The sequence below is a fragment of the Leucoraja erinacea genome, unplaced genomic scaffold (assembly GCF_028641065.1).
Source record: "Leucoraja erinacea ecotype New England unplaced genomic scaffold, Leri_hhj_1 Leri_243S, whole genome shotgun sequence".
Taxonomy (NCBI): domain Eukaryota; kingdom Metazoa; phylum Chordata; class Chondrichthyes; order Rajiformes; family Rajidae; genus Leucoraja; species Leucoraja erinaceus.
In genome coordinates, this window is record NW_026576144.1 from 74,370 (window position 1) to 90,598 (window position 16,229).

General features: G+C 47.7%; 1 protein-coding gene across 3 annotated transcripts in view; it reads right to left on the bottom strand.

The window, feature by feature from the left end:
• Positions 1-10,855: 10,855 nt before the first annotated feature.
• The window catches only part of LOC129716479 (protein BCAP-like), a 64,715-nt gene continuing 59,341 nt past the window's right edge, over positions 10,856-16,229 (bottom strand). For all 3 annotated transcript variants that reach the window (XM_055666344.1, XM_055666345.1, XM_055666343.1), the window contains 2 exons: positions 14,459-14,584; positions 10,856-14,021 (listed from right to left, as the gene is read on the bottom strand). In XM_055666344.1, the coding sequence (XP_055522319.1) occupies positions 13,719-14,021; positions 14,459-14,584 (429 nt within the window). In that variant the 3' untranslated portion in view covers positions 10,856-13,718. The remainder of the gene's footprint in view (positions 14,022-14,458; positions 14,585-16,229) is intronic.

A 16,229-nucleotide genomic window follows, 5' to 3' on the forward strand; every position in this document is an offset into this window, starting at 1 on the left:
AGTCTCTGTTGAAGCTGCCTTACACTAAAGCGAATTTTTACAAATTGATGGAATCTTATTCATACTCGATGATTGAACATTGTCTTGTGTTTAGTTTAGTTTAGTAATACAGCATGGAAACAGGCTCTACGAATCCACACCGATCATCGGCCATTCTATGTCATCCCATTTTCCCATCCACTCCCGACGAACAAGGGGCAATTTTACAGAGGCCAGTTAACCCTCAAACCTGCAGGTCTTTGGGATAAGGGAGGAAACCGGAGCAGCCATGATCACATTGAATGGCGGTGCTGGCTCGAAGGGCCGAATGGCCTTCTCCTGCACCTATTGTCTATTGTCACCCAGAGAAAAATCATGCATTCACAGGGAGAACATGCAAAATCCACAGGAGGGGAGGGGGGTAAGGGGAGCGTGTGGGGGGAGGGGGGTGGGGGGGGGGGGAAGTACGCCTCTCAGCAGCCACCGGCCGCGGCACCACACAGCACTCTCCGACTCCACACAGCGGTTTTCCGGACTCCACACAGCAGCTTTCCCGACTCTACACAGCGGCTTACCCGACTCCACACAGTGGCTTTCCTGACTCCACACAGCGGTTTTCTGGACTCCACACAGTTGCTTTCCCCCGACTCCACACAGCAGCTTTCCCGACTCCACACAGTTGCTTTCCCGACTCCACACAGCTGCTTTCCCTACTCCACACAGCTGCTTTCCCCAACTACACACAGCGGCTTTCCCGAGTCCACTCTTGTGGACTCAATTAGCACGGCATGTTTACTCATCCCCGCCTCCGGGGTAGATTTTCCAGCAGGTGCCGGAAGGGGCATTACCTCTGTGGTGACTGACAGGCGAGAAGATCAATCTGCTGATCTCACAATTTTTTAAACCTTCATAACTTTTCTCATATTTCACCGATCAGAACAAAACTTGGTGTCTTGGAGTAGAGGAGAACGGGTGAGTAAGGTGGCAATAAATCCTAACGATATAGAGTATGGTTTTTGCGCAAATTTGATTACAATGCAGACCGGAAGTGGTCAAGATGAGAGTTTTAGTAATACTGTAGATAGATTTCACATTATCCCCTGTATCCCTTTATCTGAATAACTACTTTGGTTCCGTCTTCACTAAGGAAGACATAAATAATTTTCCGGAAATAGCAGGGGACCGCGGGTCAAAGGAGTTGGAGGAATTGAGTGAAATCCAGGTTAGCCGGGAAGTGGTGTTGGGTAAATTGAATGGATTAAAGGCCGATAAATCCCCAGGGCCAGATAGGATGCATCCCAGAGTACTTAAGGAAGTAGCTCCAGAAATAGTGGATGCATTAGTAATAATCTTTCAAAACTCTTTAGATTCTGGAGTAGTTCCTGAGGATTGGCGGGTAGCAAATGTAACCCCACTTTTTAAGAAGGGAGGGAGAGAGAAAACGGGGAATTACAGACCAGTTGGTCTAACATCGGTAGTGGGGAAACTGCTGTGGTCAGTTATTAATGATGGGATAGCAGCACATTTGGAAAGTGGTGAAATCATTGGACAAAGTCAGCATGGATTTATGAAAGTTAAATCATGTCTGACGAATCTTATAGAATTTTTCAAGGATGTAACTAGTAGCGTGGATAGGGGAGAACCAGTGGATGTGGTGTATCTGGACTTCCAGAAGGCTTTCGACAAGGTCCCACATAAGAGATTAGTATACAAACTTAAAGCACACCGCATTGGGGGTTCAGTATTGATGTGGATAGAGAACTGACTGGCAAACAGGAAGCAAAGAGTAGGAGTAAATGGGTCCTTTTCACAATGGCAGGCAGTGACTAGTGGGGTACCGCAAGGCTCAGTGCTGGGACCCCAGCTATTTACAATATATATTAATGATCTGGATGAGGGAATTGAAGGCAATATCTCCAAGTTTGCGGATGACACTAAGCTGGGGGGCAGTGTTAGCTGTGAGGAGGATGCTAGGAGACTGCAAGGTGACTTGGATAGGCTGGGTGAGTGGGCAAATGTTTGGCAGATGCAGTATAATGTGGATAAATGTGAGGTTATCCATTTTGGTGGCAAAAACAGGAAAGCAGACTATTATCTAAATGGTGGCCGACTAGGAAAAGGGGAGATGCAGCGAGACCTGGGTGTCATGGTACACCAGTCATTGAAAGTAGGCATGCAGGTGCAGCAGGCAGTGAAGAAAGCGAATGGTATGTTAGCTTTCATAGCAAAAGGATTTGAGTATAGGAGCAGGGAGGTTCTACTGCAGTTGTACAGGGTCTTGGTGAGACCACACCTGGAGTATTGCGTACAGTTTTGGTCTCCAAATCTGAGGAAAGACATTATTGCCATAGAGGGAGTGCAGAGAAGGTTCACCAGACTGATTCCTGGGATGTCAGGACTGTCTTATGAAGAAAGACTGGATAGACTTGGTTTATACTCTCTAGAATTTAGGAGATTGAGAGGGGATCTTATAGAAATTTACAAAATTCTTAAGGGGTTGGACAGGCTAGATGCAGGAAGATTGCTCCCGATGTTGGGGAAGTCCAGGACAAGGGGTCACAGCTTAAGGATAAGGGGGAAATCCTTTAAAACCGAGATGAGAAGAACTTTTTTCACACAGAGAGTGGTGAATCTCTGGAACTCTCTGCCGCAGAGGGTAGTCGAGACCAGTTCATTGGCTATATTTAAGAGGGAGTTAGATGCGGCCCTTGTGGCTAAGGGGATCAGAGGGTATGGAGAGAAGGCAGGTACGGGATACTGAGTTGGATGATCAGCCATGATCATATTGAATGGCGGTGCAGGCTCGAAGGGCCAAATGGCCTACTCCTGCACCTAATTTCTATGTTTCTATGTTTCTATGAGACCCTTCTTCAGACAATGTGAAGAATTTAGACGTACAGCATGGAAACAAGCTCCTCAGCTCACCGTGCCGACCAGCGATCACCCGCACACTGGTTCTATCCTTCACATTAGGGTCAATAGGGAGTCTGGAGAAGGTGCCTGTCCCGCTGAGTTTTGTGTCTATCTTTGATATCATTGATGCTGATTGGGGCATGTACTCCAACACGCTTCCTGAAGTCATGCTGCAGACATCAAGGGACAACTGGGTAGCCACTCCATCTATGGTTGACAGATTGTCAAGGAGGGAGAGCATCCTCCAGTGTTTAGCTGCTAAGATGCTCATTGCACACAAAGTCCCAGATGTGATGCCTCTGGCAGCACATTGCTACAGGTCGCATTGCTATGGTCACTGTTGGAACTTCAGATTCAGATTCAATTTTAATTGTCATTGTCAGTGTACAGTACAGAGACAACGAAATGCATTTAGCATCTCCCTTGAAGAGCGACATAGCAAACGATTTGAATAAAAAATAAATAATAAATAATAAGTGTCCGGGGGGGGTGATTGGCAGTCACCGAGGTACGTTGTTTAGTAGAGTGACAGCCGCCAGAAAGAAGCTGTTCCTCGACCTGCTGGTTCGGCAACGGAGAGACCTGTAGCGCCTCCCGGATGGTAGGAGGGTAAACAGTCCATGGTTGGGGTGAGAGCAGTCCTTGGCGATGCTGAGCGCCCTCCGCAGACAGCGCTTGCTTTGGACAGACTCAATGGAGGGGAGCGTGGAACCGGTGATGCGTTGGGCAATTTTCACCACCCTCTGCAGTGCCTTCCGGTCGGAGACAGAGCAGTTGCCATACCATACTGTGATGCAGTTGGTAAGGATGCTCTCGATGGTGCAGCGGTAGAAGTTCACCAGGATCTGAGGAGACAGATGGACCTTCTTCAGTCTCCTCAGGAAGAAGAGACGCTGATGAGCCTTCTTGATCAGAGTAGAGGTATTGTGGGTCCAAGAGAGGTCATCGGAGATGTTGACTCCCAGGAACCTGAAGCTAGAAACACGTTCCACCTCCGTCCCGTTAATGTGGATGGGGGTGTGCGTGCCGCCTCTGGACTTCCTGAAGTCTACAATGAGCTCCTTGGTCTTCTTGGAGTTAAGGGCCAGGTTGTTGTCAGCGCACCATGCTGCTAAGTGCTGGGCCTCCTCCCTGTAGGCCAGCTCATCGTTGTTGCTGATGAGGCCAATCACCGTTGTATCATCTGCATACTTGATGATGGTGTTAGTACCATGTACAGGTGTGCAGTCATAGGTGAAGAGGGAGTAGAGGAGGGGGCTCAGCACACAGCCCTGAGGAACGCCGGTGTTCAGGGTGAGGGTTGAAGAGGTGTGCTTGTCTAACCTCACAGACTGGGGTCTGTTGGTTAGAAAGTCCAGTATCCAGTTGCAGAACTTAAGATGTGTCACGTATCTCAGGCTAGAGAGAAAGACTAGTCTACATCCAACTGGGACCTCTCTGCTCAGCAATATATTCACAAACAATATGCAGAAACATTGACAAAGAGATTTGTTAAAATAACAAAAAAAAACAATAGAAAGCAATGTTCAGAAAATTTGTTTTTATTAATTGCAATCTAGGTCTATTATTGTCAAATGTTATTTAGCATGCTGTCCAAACAGATCAGATATATTGTACATCAATACAATGTTGTAGGAAGGAACTGTAGATGCTGGTTTAAACCGAAGATAGGTACAAAATGCCAGAGTAACTCAGCGGGATAGAAGGAATGGGTGAGGTTCCGGGTCGAGACCCTTCTTCAGGCTGAGTCTAAAAATCTGAAGAAGGGTCTCGAACCCGAAACGTCACCCATCCCTTCTCTCCAGAGTTGCTGCCTGTCCCGCTGAGTTGCACTGGCATTTTGTGTCGATCTTCGGTTTAAGCTGCAGTTTCATCCTACACTAAAGATAACCACAATCAGTTCAAAGTCAAGTACAATAAATAGAGCAAAGAGGAATATACAGAGTGTAAGATAGAGCAAAGGAGAAAGTACAGAATGCATTAGTTAATTGGAGACACAGAGAACTGCAGATGCTGGAATCCTGAGCAAAACACAAAGTGCTGGAGGAACTCAGCAGATGTAATGTGACTAATGGGCCTGCCCCACTTAGACGATATTTTAGACAACTACAGATGAACAACTAGTTTGTTCCCACATGTTCGCCGGTGGTTGGCGGGAGTAGTCGCAAAAAGTCGTGCCGTCTTTCTGGTCGCCGCTAAATTTTGATAGCATGTTGAAAGATTTTTGCCGACAGTGGGTTTGACGCCGATGAGCGTAGCTCGACTTCTCCTGGCGTAGGTGCTGTCGTAGACTGTCGCCAGGATGACGTAGGTTGTCGCCGGTTTTTTGGCGGCCTGCTACGACTATGACAGCTACCGGCAGTTGCCTAATGCCCCTGTCCCACTTAGGAAACCTGAACGGAAACCTCTGGAGACTTTGCGCCCCACCCAAGGTTTCCGTGCGGTTCCCGGAGGTTGCAGGTGGTTGCCGGAGGTTGCAGGTAGTGGAAGCAGGTAGGGAGACTGACAAAAACCTCCGGGAACCTCCGGGAACCACACGGAAACCTTGGGTGGGGCACCAAGTCTCCAGAGGTTTCCGTTCAGGTTTCCTAAGTGGGACAGTGGAGCAAGCCCATTACTGTAATACAGCCAAGTATCAACAGAGGGAGGTAGATACAATGTGACGGACTGTAATATTGGGAAATACCAGCAGAGGGAGACAGGTACCAAGCAGTGTGGTGCACAGGTGTACCAGACCTGCCTTCTTCAGTCGCAACAGGGAATATAAAAGTCTGGAAGTCATGTTACAACTGTATAATACGCTGGACAGGTCACATTTGGAGTATTGTGTGTCATTTTACAGGATTGTTGTGGATGCTTTGAAGAAGGTGCAGAACAGACTCACCAGTATAGAACATAGAACAGTACAGCACACGAACAGGCCATTCAGCCCACAATGTCTGTGCTAAACATGATGCCAAGATCATCTCTCAACTGCCTGCACATAGCACATACCCCTCCCTCCATACCCTGCATATCCAAGTGGATCTGTAAAAATAAAAGATATAGACACAAAATGCTGGAGAAACTCAGTGGGATTGGTCGCATCTCCGGAGGTCAGGTAGGTTTAAGTGGACTGAGCGGAGGTGCTCAGTGAAACGATCGCAGAAACCCGCGCTTGGTCTCGCCGATATGCTGGAGTCTACGCCTGGAACAGCGGATACAGTAGATGAGGTTGGAGGAGGTGCAAGTGAACCTCTGCCTCACCTGAAAGGACTGTCGTGGTCCTTGCAGGGAGTTGAGTGGGGGAGGTCTAGGAACAGGTGTTGCATCTCCTGCGATTGCAGAAAAGTACCTGGGGATGGGGTGGGAAGGGACGAGTTGACCAGGAAGTTGCGGAGGGAACGGTCTTGGTGGAAAGCGGAAAGGGGTGGAGATTGGAAGATGTGGGCAGTAATAGGATCCCGTTGGAGGTGGCGAAAATGTCAGAGGATTATGTGCTGTATGCGATGGCTGATGGGATGGAAGGTGAGGGAAAGGGGGACTCTGTCCTTGTTATGAATGGCGGGAGGGGGAGCAAGAGTGTTGCTCAACACTTCAACTCCCCCTCCCATTCCCAATCTGATCTTTCTGTCCTGGGCCTCCTCCACTGTCAGAATGAGGCCCAGCGCAAATTGGAGGAACAGCACTTCATATTTCGCTTGGGCAGCTTACACACCAGTGGTATGAACATTGACTTCTCCAACTTCAAGTCGCCCTTGCTTTCCTACTTTCTCCATCCGCTCCCCCTTCCCAGTTCGCCAACTAGTCTTACTATCTCCAACTATATTCCATCTCTCTCCCGCCCACTCCCCTGACTTCAGCCTGAAGAAGGGTCTTGACCTGAAACGTCACCCAATCCTTCTCTCCAGAGACGCTGCCTGTCCTGTTGAGTTAATCCAGCATTTTGTGTCTTTGATTTAAACCAGCATTTAAACACGAGTGTTTCCTAACCAGAAGCCTTGGATGTCGGACCATGAGATCCGCACTCTTCTGAAGTCCAGATCCAGGGCATTCAGGTCTGGAGATGCAGAGGTCTACAAGAAGTCCAGATACGACCTTGGTAAGGCCATCAAAAAGGTCAAAAGGGACTTCTGCTCCAAGCTGGAGGATGAGACGGATGTTCGGCAGCTGTGGCGGGGCCTGAATGCAATCACCTCCTACAAGGCGAAACCAGGAGGCAGCTCGAATGTCTGCAAAACATCACTCCCTGACGAGCTCAATGCGTTTTTCGTAGCCTTGATAGGGAGAACACTGATGTGCCTTCCCGAGCCCCAATTCGCTGTGATGGTATTTCAGTCACAGTCACAGAGACCGACGTCAGGAAATCCTTCAGAGGAGTGAACCCTCGAAAAGCGCCCGGGCCTGATGGTATACCCGGTCGTGTTCTAAAAACCTGTGCGGACCAACTGGCGGGAGTTTTTACGGACATTTTCAACCTCTCACTTCTGAGGTCTGAGGTTCCCACCTGCTCTAAAAGGGCATCAATTATACCGGTGCCCAAGGAGAGCAAGGTGACGTGCCTCAATGACCTTCGACCAGTAGCACTGGTGTCTGTGATGATGAAGTGCTTTGAGAGGTTGATCATGGTGCAAATCAACTCCTACCTCGACAAGAACCTGGACCCACTGCAGTTCGCTTACCGCCACAACAGATCAACGGTGGATGCGATCTCACTGGCTCTCCACTCCGCTCTGGACCACTTGGATAACAGAAACTCATATATCAGGCTGTTATTCATTGACTGCAGCTCGGCGTTTAATACCATCACCCTCTCCAAGCTGGTTACCAAGCTCTCAGATCTGGGTCCCTGCGCATCCCTCTGCAATTGGATCCTCGAGTTTCTCATCCACAGGCCACAGACTGTCCGTGTTGATAGAAATGTGTCAGCCTTGATAACAATCAGCACGGGAGCACCTCAAGGCTGCGTGCTCAGCCCCCTGCTATACTCACTCTATACTCATGACTGTAGCTGGACATAGTGCGAACTCCATCATCAAGTTCGTCGACGACACCACTGTTGTGGGACGAATCACTGATGGTGACGAGTCAGAGTATAGAAGTGAGATCGGTCGATTGACCAAATGGTGCCAGCACAATAACCTGGCTCTCAACACCAGCAAAACCAAGGTACTGATTGTGGACTTTGGAAGGGGCAGGATAGGGACCCACAATCCTGTTTATATCAACGTGAGGATGGTGGAAGGGGTCAAGAACTTCAACTTTTTGGGCGTGCATATTTCTGAAGATCTTTCCTGGTCCCAGAACACTGATGCAATTATAAAGAAAACACATCAGCGCCTCTACTTCCTGAGATTACGGAGAGTCGGTATGTCAAGAAGGACTCTCTCGAACTTCTACAGGTGCACAGTAGAGAGCATGCTGACTGGTTGCATCGTGGCTTGGTTCGTCAACTTGAGCGTCCAGGAGCGGAAAACCATGCAGAAAGTTGTGACCACTATCCCGTCCATCCTCGGCTCTGACCTCCCCACCATCGAAGGGATCTATCGCAGTCGCTGCCTCAAAAATCATCAAAGACCCACACCATCCTGGACACACACTCATCGCTCCGCTGCCATCAGTTAGAAGGTACAGGAGCCTGAAAACTGGTACATCCAGGTTCAGGAATAGCTACTTCCCCACAGTCATCAGGCCATTAAACATGTCATCAAACAAACTCTGAACTATAACAGCCTATTGCAATTTATCTGTTTATTTATGTGTGTATCTATATGGTCTATGCTATATAGACACACTGATCTGTTCGGTATTTATGCTTATAATACTGTTGTGCTGCAGCAAGCAAGAATTTAATTGTCCTATCTGGGACACATGATAATAAACTCTCTTGACTTGACATCTGCAGTTTTTCCTACAAAAACAAGAGCAGCTTGAAGAACTCAGCGGATCTTAGTTTAGTTCAGTTTAGTGATACAACATGGAAACAGACCGCATCGGCTCACCGAGTCCACGATCATCGGTCATCACTAGTTCTCTTTTATCCCACTGCCTGCATGTTTTAGTGGCCAATTAACCTATAAACCTGTACATCTTTGTGATGGAAACCCTCGCGGTCACGGGGAGAAAGTGCAAACTCCACACAGACAGCGCTCGAGGCCAGGATCGAACCCGGGTCTCTGGCTCTGTGAGGCAGCATCTCCAGGAGGTGTACCACGGTGGGTTATCTGAAAAAGAAGAAGTCTCCCCACCAGCAGAGGGAGCCACATACCACACAACTGAAACAAGAAACAAAGGTACACAAAAATTCTGGAGAAACTCAGCGGGTGCAGCAGCATCTATGGAGCGAAGGAAATAGGCAACGTTTTGGGCCGAAACGTTGCCTATTTCTTTCGCTCCATCGATGCTGCTGCACCCGCTGAGTTTCCCCAGCATTTATGTGTCCCTTCGATTTTCCAGCATCTGCAGTTCCTTCTGAAACAAGAAAGAAATGGACATGGAACTCATGTGAGACTGGGAAGATGTCATGGGAATCTGAGGGGCAACATCTTCACACAGAGGATGGTGGGTATATGGAACTAGCTGCTATGATAACGAGATTTAAAAGACACTTAGACAGGTACATGTACAGGTGCGGCTTAGAGGGAATATGGGCCAAACGTGGGCAGGCGTAATGTGAGTAAATAAGGCAGCTTGGTTGGCTGGGCAAGTTGGGCTGAAGGGCCTGTTTCTGTGCTGTGGAACACTATGAGTCTATAACTGAAACAACAGCAGAACTCAGACAGACAAGCGGTGTCTGTGGAAAGAGTAACCAGTGGTAAATTTCGGATCAAGGAGCCTTCCGCAGAACTGTGGAGAAAGAGCAGAGGGCTACGGTAGCTTTCCAGTAAAACCATTTCCTAAATGTGCAACCACTCCACACTCCACCCCCCCCCCCTCCCCCCCCCCTTCTGAGGAAGGGTCCCTGACCTGAAGCGTTGACTAGTTTCTATTTCCACAGATGCTGTCGAACTGGCTGAGTTACAGATTCATAAAGTCACACTGCGTGGAGACAGGCCCTTCAGCCTAACTTGCCCACACCGGCCAACATGACCCATCCACACTGGTCCCACCGGCCCATATCCCCTCCAAATTGGTCCGATCCATGTACCCGTCCAAATGCTTCTTAAACATTGCGATACTCCCTGCCTCAACTATCTCCTCCGGCAGCTTGCTCCATGCACCCACCACCCTCTGTGTGAAAAACTTACCCCTCGGGTTCCTATTAAATCTTTCCTCCTTCACCTTAAACGTATGTCCACCAGTTCTCGATTCCCCAACTCTGGGCAAGATGCTCGGTTCGTTTACCCCGATCTATTCCTCTCACGATTTTGTACACCTCTGTAAGATCACCACTCATCCTCCTGCGCTCCAAGGAATAGAGTCTTTAACCTCTCCCAAAAGCTCAGGCCTCGAGCCCTGAGCAACGGCTCGTAGTTCTTCCAGCGTGTTCTGTTTTTTTGGTTCAGATTGCAGCGTTTGTAGTTTTGTTCGTTTCTCAGAGTTAAGAATTTAATTGTCATATGTACCAAACACAAAACAATGACATTCTTTCTTTCCTGTATGGCACAGCATGCCCGTAAACACAGTACTCATGAATGACACAAAAGCTCAAAATCCCTGGTGCAAGTGATATATTTAGTAGATTAATTGGTATTTGTGGTGTTCAGTAGTCTGATGGTTGTTAGGACAAGCTCTTCCTGAACCTGGACGTTACAGTTCCTGTACCTTCTTCCCGGTGGCAGAGCGTGGCCGGGGTGGTGTGGGTCTCTGATGTTGCTGGCTGCCTTTCTGAGGTAATGCCTTCGATGGTGGGGAGGCCAGTACCTTTGATGGACCGAGCGGTGTTCGCCACTTTAGTAATGACCGACGTTCCTGGGTATTGTGTTGTTGAACCAGGCCTTGATGCAACCAGGCAATGTGCTTTCGACCGTACGCTGTAGATTATTTGTTGACATACCGAATCTCCTCAATCTTGTATGGAAGGAGAAGCATTGATGGGCATTCTTTATGACTGCAATAATGTGCTGGGTCCAGGACAGATCTTCAGAGAATTGCATGCCCAGGAATTTGGCACATTGGCCTTCATCAGTCAGACGATGAGTATAGAAGTTGGGAGGTCATAGAAACATAGAAACATAGAAATTAGGTGCAGGAGTAGGCCATTCGGCCCTTCGAGCCTGCACCGCCATTCAATATGATCATGGCTGATCATCCAACTCAGTATCCCGTACCTGCCTTCTCTCCATACCCCCTGATCCCCTTAGCCACAAGGGCCACATCTAACTCCCTCTTAAATATAGCCAATGAAGTGGCCTCAACTACCCTCTGTGGCAGAGAGTTCCAGAGATTCACCACTCTGCGTGAAAAAAGTTCTTCTCATCTCAGTTTTAAAGGATTTCCCCTGGTCATGTTACATGTTACAGTTGTATAAGATATTGGTGAGGCTGCATTTAGAATATTGTGTTCAGTTCTGGGCACCATGTTGAAATGTTGAAAATATGTTGTCAAGCTGGAAAGGGTATAGAGAAGATTTACGAGGATGTTGCCAGGACGAGAGGGTCTGAGCCATAGGGAGAGGTTGAGTAGGCTGGGACTCTATTCCTTGGAGCGCAGGAGGATGAGGGGTGATCTTATAGAGGTGTATAAAATTATGAGTGGAATTCAACAGGTAGATGCACAGAGTCTCTTGCCCAGAGTAGGTGAATCGAGGACAAGTTGTCATAGGTTTAAAGTGAAGGGGAAAAGATTTAATAGGAATCTGAGAGGGAACATCTTCACACAAAGGGTGGTGGATGTACGGAACAAGCTGACAGATGAGGTAGTTGAGGCAGGGACAATCCCAACGTTTAAGACACCGTTAGACAGGTACATGGGTAGGACAGGTTTGGAGGTATAAGGGCCAGGCGCAAGCAGGTGGGACTAGTGTAGCTGGGACATGTTGGTGGGGTGTGGGCAAGTTGGGCCGAATGGCATGTTTCCACACTGTATCACTGACTCTAATTTGAAGTTTTCCACCATTGATCAATTTGTGGATCCTGGGCCTTCCTCTGCATAAAGAGAAAACCCACGCGGTCATAGGGAGAACATAAAACACCCGACAGACAGCACCCGTAGGCAGGATTGAACCCACAACTCGACTGCTGCACCGCTCTGCTGGCCCTTCTCTGTGCGTCTCTAAAAGATGCATGTGAAGAACACTTCCATTCCTTCTGTAAGAAGGAACTGCAGGTACTGGTTTATACCAAAGCTAGACACAAAGCGCAGGAGTAACTCAGCGGGTCAGGCAGCATCTCTGGAGAAAATGAATAGGTGAAGTTCCAGGTCGAGATCCTTCTTCAGACTGAGAGTCAGGGGAGAGGGAAACGAGATACAGATTGTTATTTAGAGATACAGAGCAAATGTGTGAAAGATATGCAAAAAGCAATCTATGAAAGGTGGAGCCCACAATGGTCCATTGTTGGCTTTGGGGCAGGCGATAACGAGTTATACAGACAGGTAAACTAGTTTGGCGACTAAGGTGGGGGCAGGACAGAGAGAGAGAGAGAGAGAGAGGGGATGTAGGGGTTACTTGAAGTTTGAGAAATAAAATCATAGCGCTGGGTCGTTTCGGGTCAGGACTATTCAAGTCAAGTCAACTTTATTTGTCACACACACATACAAGATGTACAGTGAAATGAAAGTGGCAATGCCTGTGGGATTGTGCAAAACAACAGAACAGAACCAGTATTTACATTTAAAAAAAAGACACAACTCTATTTACGCCTCGGTGAGATCAGTGTTTACAGCCCTGACGGCCTGCAGGAGAAACTCCGTCTCATCTTCTCTGTTTTCGCAGCGTGACAGCGGAGGCGTTTGCCTGACCGTAGCAGCTGGAACAGTCCGTTGCTGGGGTGGTAGGGGTCCTTCATGAACTTGCTGGCTCTAGAACTGCACCTTCTGATGTATTGTTCCTGCAGGGGGGGGGGGGGGGGGAGTGTAGTTCCCGTGGTGCGTTCGGCCGAAAGCACTACTCTCTGCAGAGCCTTCCTGTCCTGGGCAGAGCTGTTGCCAAACTAGATTGAGATGTTACCGGACAGGATGCTTCCTACAGCACCAGAGTAGAAGGATTGAAGGATCCTCAGAGAGATTCTGAATTTCCTCGTGACCATCATGTTTAATTGTCAACCCACTCAAAGACAGGCAAAGGGCACAATTGTCCAATATAAAAATGCAATAAAATGAGTCAAATATATCACTCAGCTCACGAGTTCACTAAAGATTGTACGTCAAATATATTGCAAACAATGTACAGAATTATTTTAGCACATAAATTTAAAAGCACGATACGAGTTATTTACCGAGAATATTATCCCAGTGATAGCTAAGGGGCAATTTGTTTTTGTGGAAAACAAATAAATAAAATTATGAAAAAACAAAAATAAATTATAGAAATCTATTAAAATAAATTACTGCAATCAATTTCAAAATATTAAAAAATTCAAGGTATTCATTTCATAAACTGGAATCTTCACATTATACAGCAGTTTGATTGTCATTACATAGTTTCCATGATCTTAAATAAACCAGTTTTTGAGATATCTGGTAAGATTGTCTTAGCACTTAGTTGTAGCAGATGTATCATTATGTAGATGGCGGCACGGTGGCGCAGCGGTAGAGTTGCTGCCTCACACAGCGCCACAGACTTGAGTTCGATCCTGACCGACGGGTGCTGTCCGTACAGAGTTTGTACCTTCTCCCTATGACCTGCGTGGGTTTCCTCTGGGTGCTCCGGTTTCCTCTCACATTCCAAAGGAGTGCAGGTTTGTAGGTTAATTAGCTTCTGTAAAATTCTCCCAAGTGTGTAGTAGGATAGAACTAGTGTGCGGGTGATCATTGGTTGGCGTGGACTCAGTGGGCTGAAGACACTGTGTCCAACCTAAGACATTCGTGGAAACATTGTCGAATCTTAACATCGGCTCGGTGTGAAATTCTGCTGCTGCACTCTCGCCGAACATGGCTGTGTAGGACGTCTTGAGAAACTCAATGTAGTTCTGGATGCTACGATTCTGATTCTCAGATTGTTCGAGGCTGAGCTTCAACTCCTGAAGACGCGTCTTATGGATCCCGTCAGACTGAGGAAACAAGAAGCATACCTTGAGCTTGGGACCAAAATGATTCTTCTTTATGGCTGAAGAGGCCAATCATCTCAGGCTACACTGATACAGGGCAGCACGGTGGTGCAGCGGTAGAGTTGCTGCCTCACAGCGCCAGAGTCCCGGGTTCGAGCATGACCATGGGTGCTGTCTGTAACTGCATACTGTAAATAGCTCGATTGTAATCATGTATCGTCATTCTGCTGACTGGTTAGCACGCAACAAAAGCTTTTTACTGTACCTCGGTACACGTGACAATAAACTAAACTCAACTAACTCGTCCCTCCGATCTCTATGCAGAAATAGTATTTCACCGTACCTTGGTACATGTGATAATGAAGAAACCATTGAATTTGCAGATGGGTCCTGAGATGGGTCTGGGGTCTCCTATTCAGAGAGATAAACACAGCACTCACCCACTCCTTGTTCTGTTGAATCTGTTTCAGGTCTTTTGTCTTCCGATTTAACTCTGATTCTAGTCCAAGGATCCTGTTCTGAAAAGCTCGCTCCCTGGCTAAGGCCTGTTCTTTCACCTCCGCGACCTGTGAAGGGGAGGGAACGTGTCTCATGAACGAGAACTTGGAAGAAAACAACCAAAAAGGAAGGGGAGTCTTTGGACTCACACAGCCATGCCACCGAAACAAGAGAACAGATAATGGGTATGATCACCCAAGATAGACACAAAGTGCTGGTGTAACTCAGTGGGTGGCCATTCAAGTCAGAAGCCTTCTTCAGACTCACAATCGCACAATCAGTGTGAAGAAGGGTCCCGACCCAAATCTTCACCTATCCGTGTTCTCCAGAGATGCTGCCTCACCTGCTGAACTACTTCAGCACTTTGTGGTTCACTTTGGTATAAACCAGCATCTGCAGTTCTTTGTTTCTACGTTAATATCACCCAAACTTTACTTATGCACCATAGTTTCTACAGATAGAGGCTGGATATCGTGGGTCCGTATTACTTGGAGTTTAGACAAATTGGTTTGTGGTCTTAACCAAACATACAAGATCCTACAGGATATTGACAGTGTAGACGTTGACACAGAGTGCGGGAGTCCACTCAGCAGGTCAGGCAGCATCTCTGGAGGACATGGACAGTTGACGTTTCACAGAGTGCTGGAGTCACTCAGCAGGTCAGGCAGCATCTCTGGAGAACATGGATGGATGACGTTTCACAGAGTGCTGGAGTCACTCAGCAGGTCAGGCAGCATCTCTGGAGAACATGGACAGTTGATGTTTCACAGAGTGCTGGAGTAACTCTTTTCAGATTGATTTGCAGGGGGTGGGGAGAAAGGGACCTGGGAAAGAAGAGGGGCCAGACAAAAAGTGGCAGGTAACTTGTCGGTATATATGACAATTAATACTCTTGAATTCTAACAAACCTGGTGGCCTATTCCTGCTTTCTATTTTCCCATGTTCTTCGGCAAAATGTGCAGGTCAAATATTCTTACTCCAATCAACCACATCTGGGGAATATTGGGCTGCATTTCAGCCTCCCAATAGCAAGCTGCACTCTCTATTAAGATGCAAGGAACTGCAGATACTGCATAGAACACAAAGTGTTGGAGTAACTCGGCGGGCCAGGCAGCATCTCTGGAGGACATCGATTGGCGGTGTTTCAAGTCGGGACTGATTCAGTCTGAAGAAGGGTCCCGACCCGAAATAGCACCTATCCATGTCCCCCAGAGATGCCTACTGACGTGCTGAGTTGCTCCAGCATTCTGAGGAAGGATCATAACCTGAATTGTCCCTATACATGTCGAGTTTAGTTTAGTTCAGTTTAGAGATACAGCGTGAAAACAGACCCTTTGGCCTACCGAGTCCACGCCGACCAGCGATCCCCGTTACAGTAGCACTATCCTACACACAAGGGACAATTTACAATTTTTACCAAAGCCAATTGACCTACAAGCCTGTACGTCTTTGGAGTGTGGGAGGAAACCGGAGTACCTGGAGAAAATCCATGTGGTCACGGGGAGAACGGACAAACTGTACAGGCAGCACCCGTAGTCTGGATTGAACCCGAGTCTCTGGCGCTGTAAGTCAGCAGCGCTACTGCTGCGCCAGTCTGAATTGTCCTCCAGAGATGTTGCCTGACATAGTAACATAGAAAATAGGTGCAGGAGGAGGCCATTCGGCCCTTCGAGCCTGCACCGCCATTCAATATGATCAAGGCTGATCATCCAA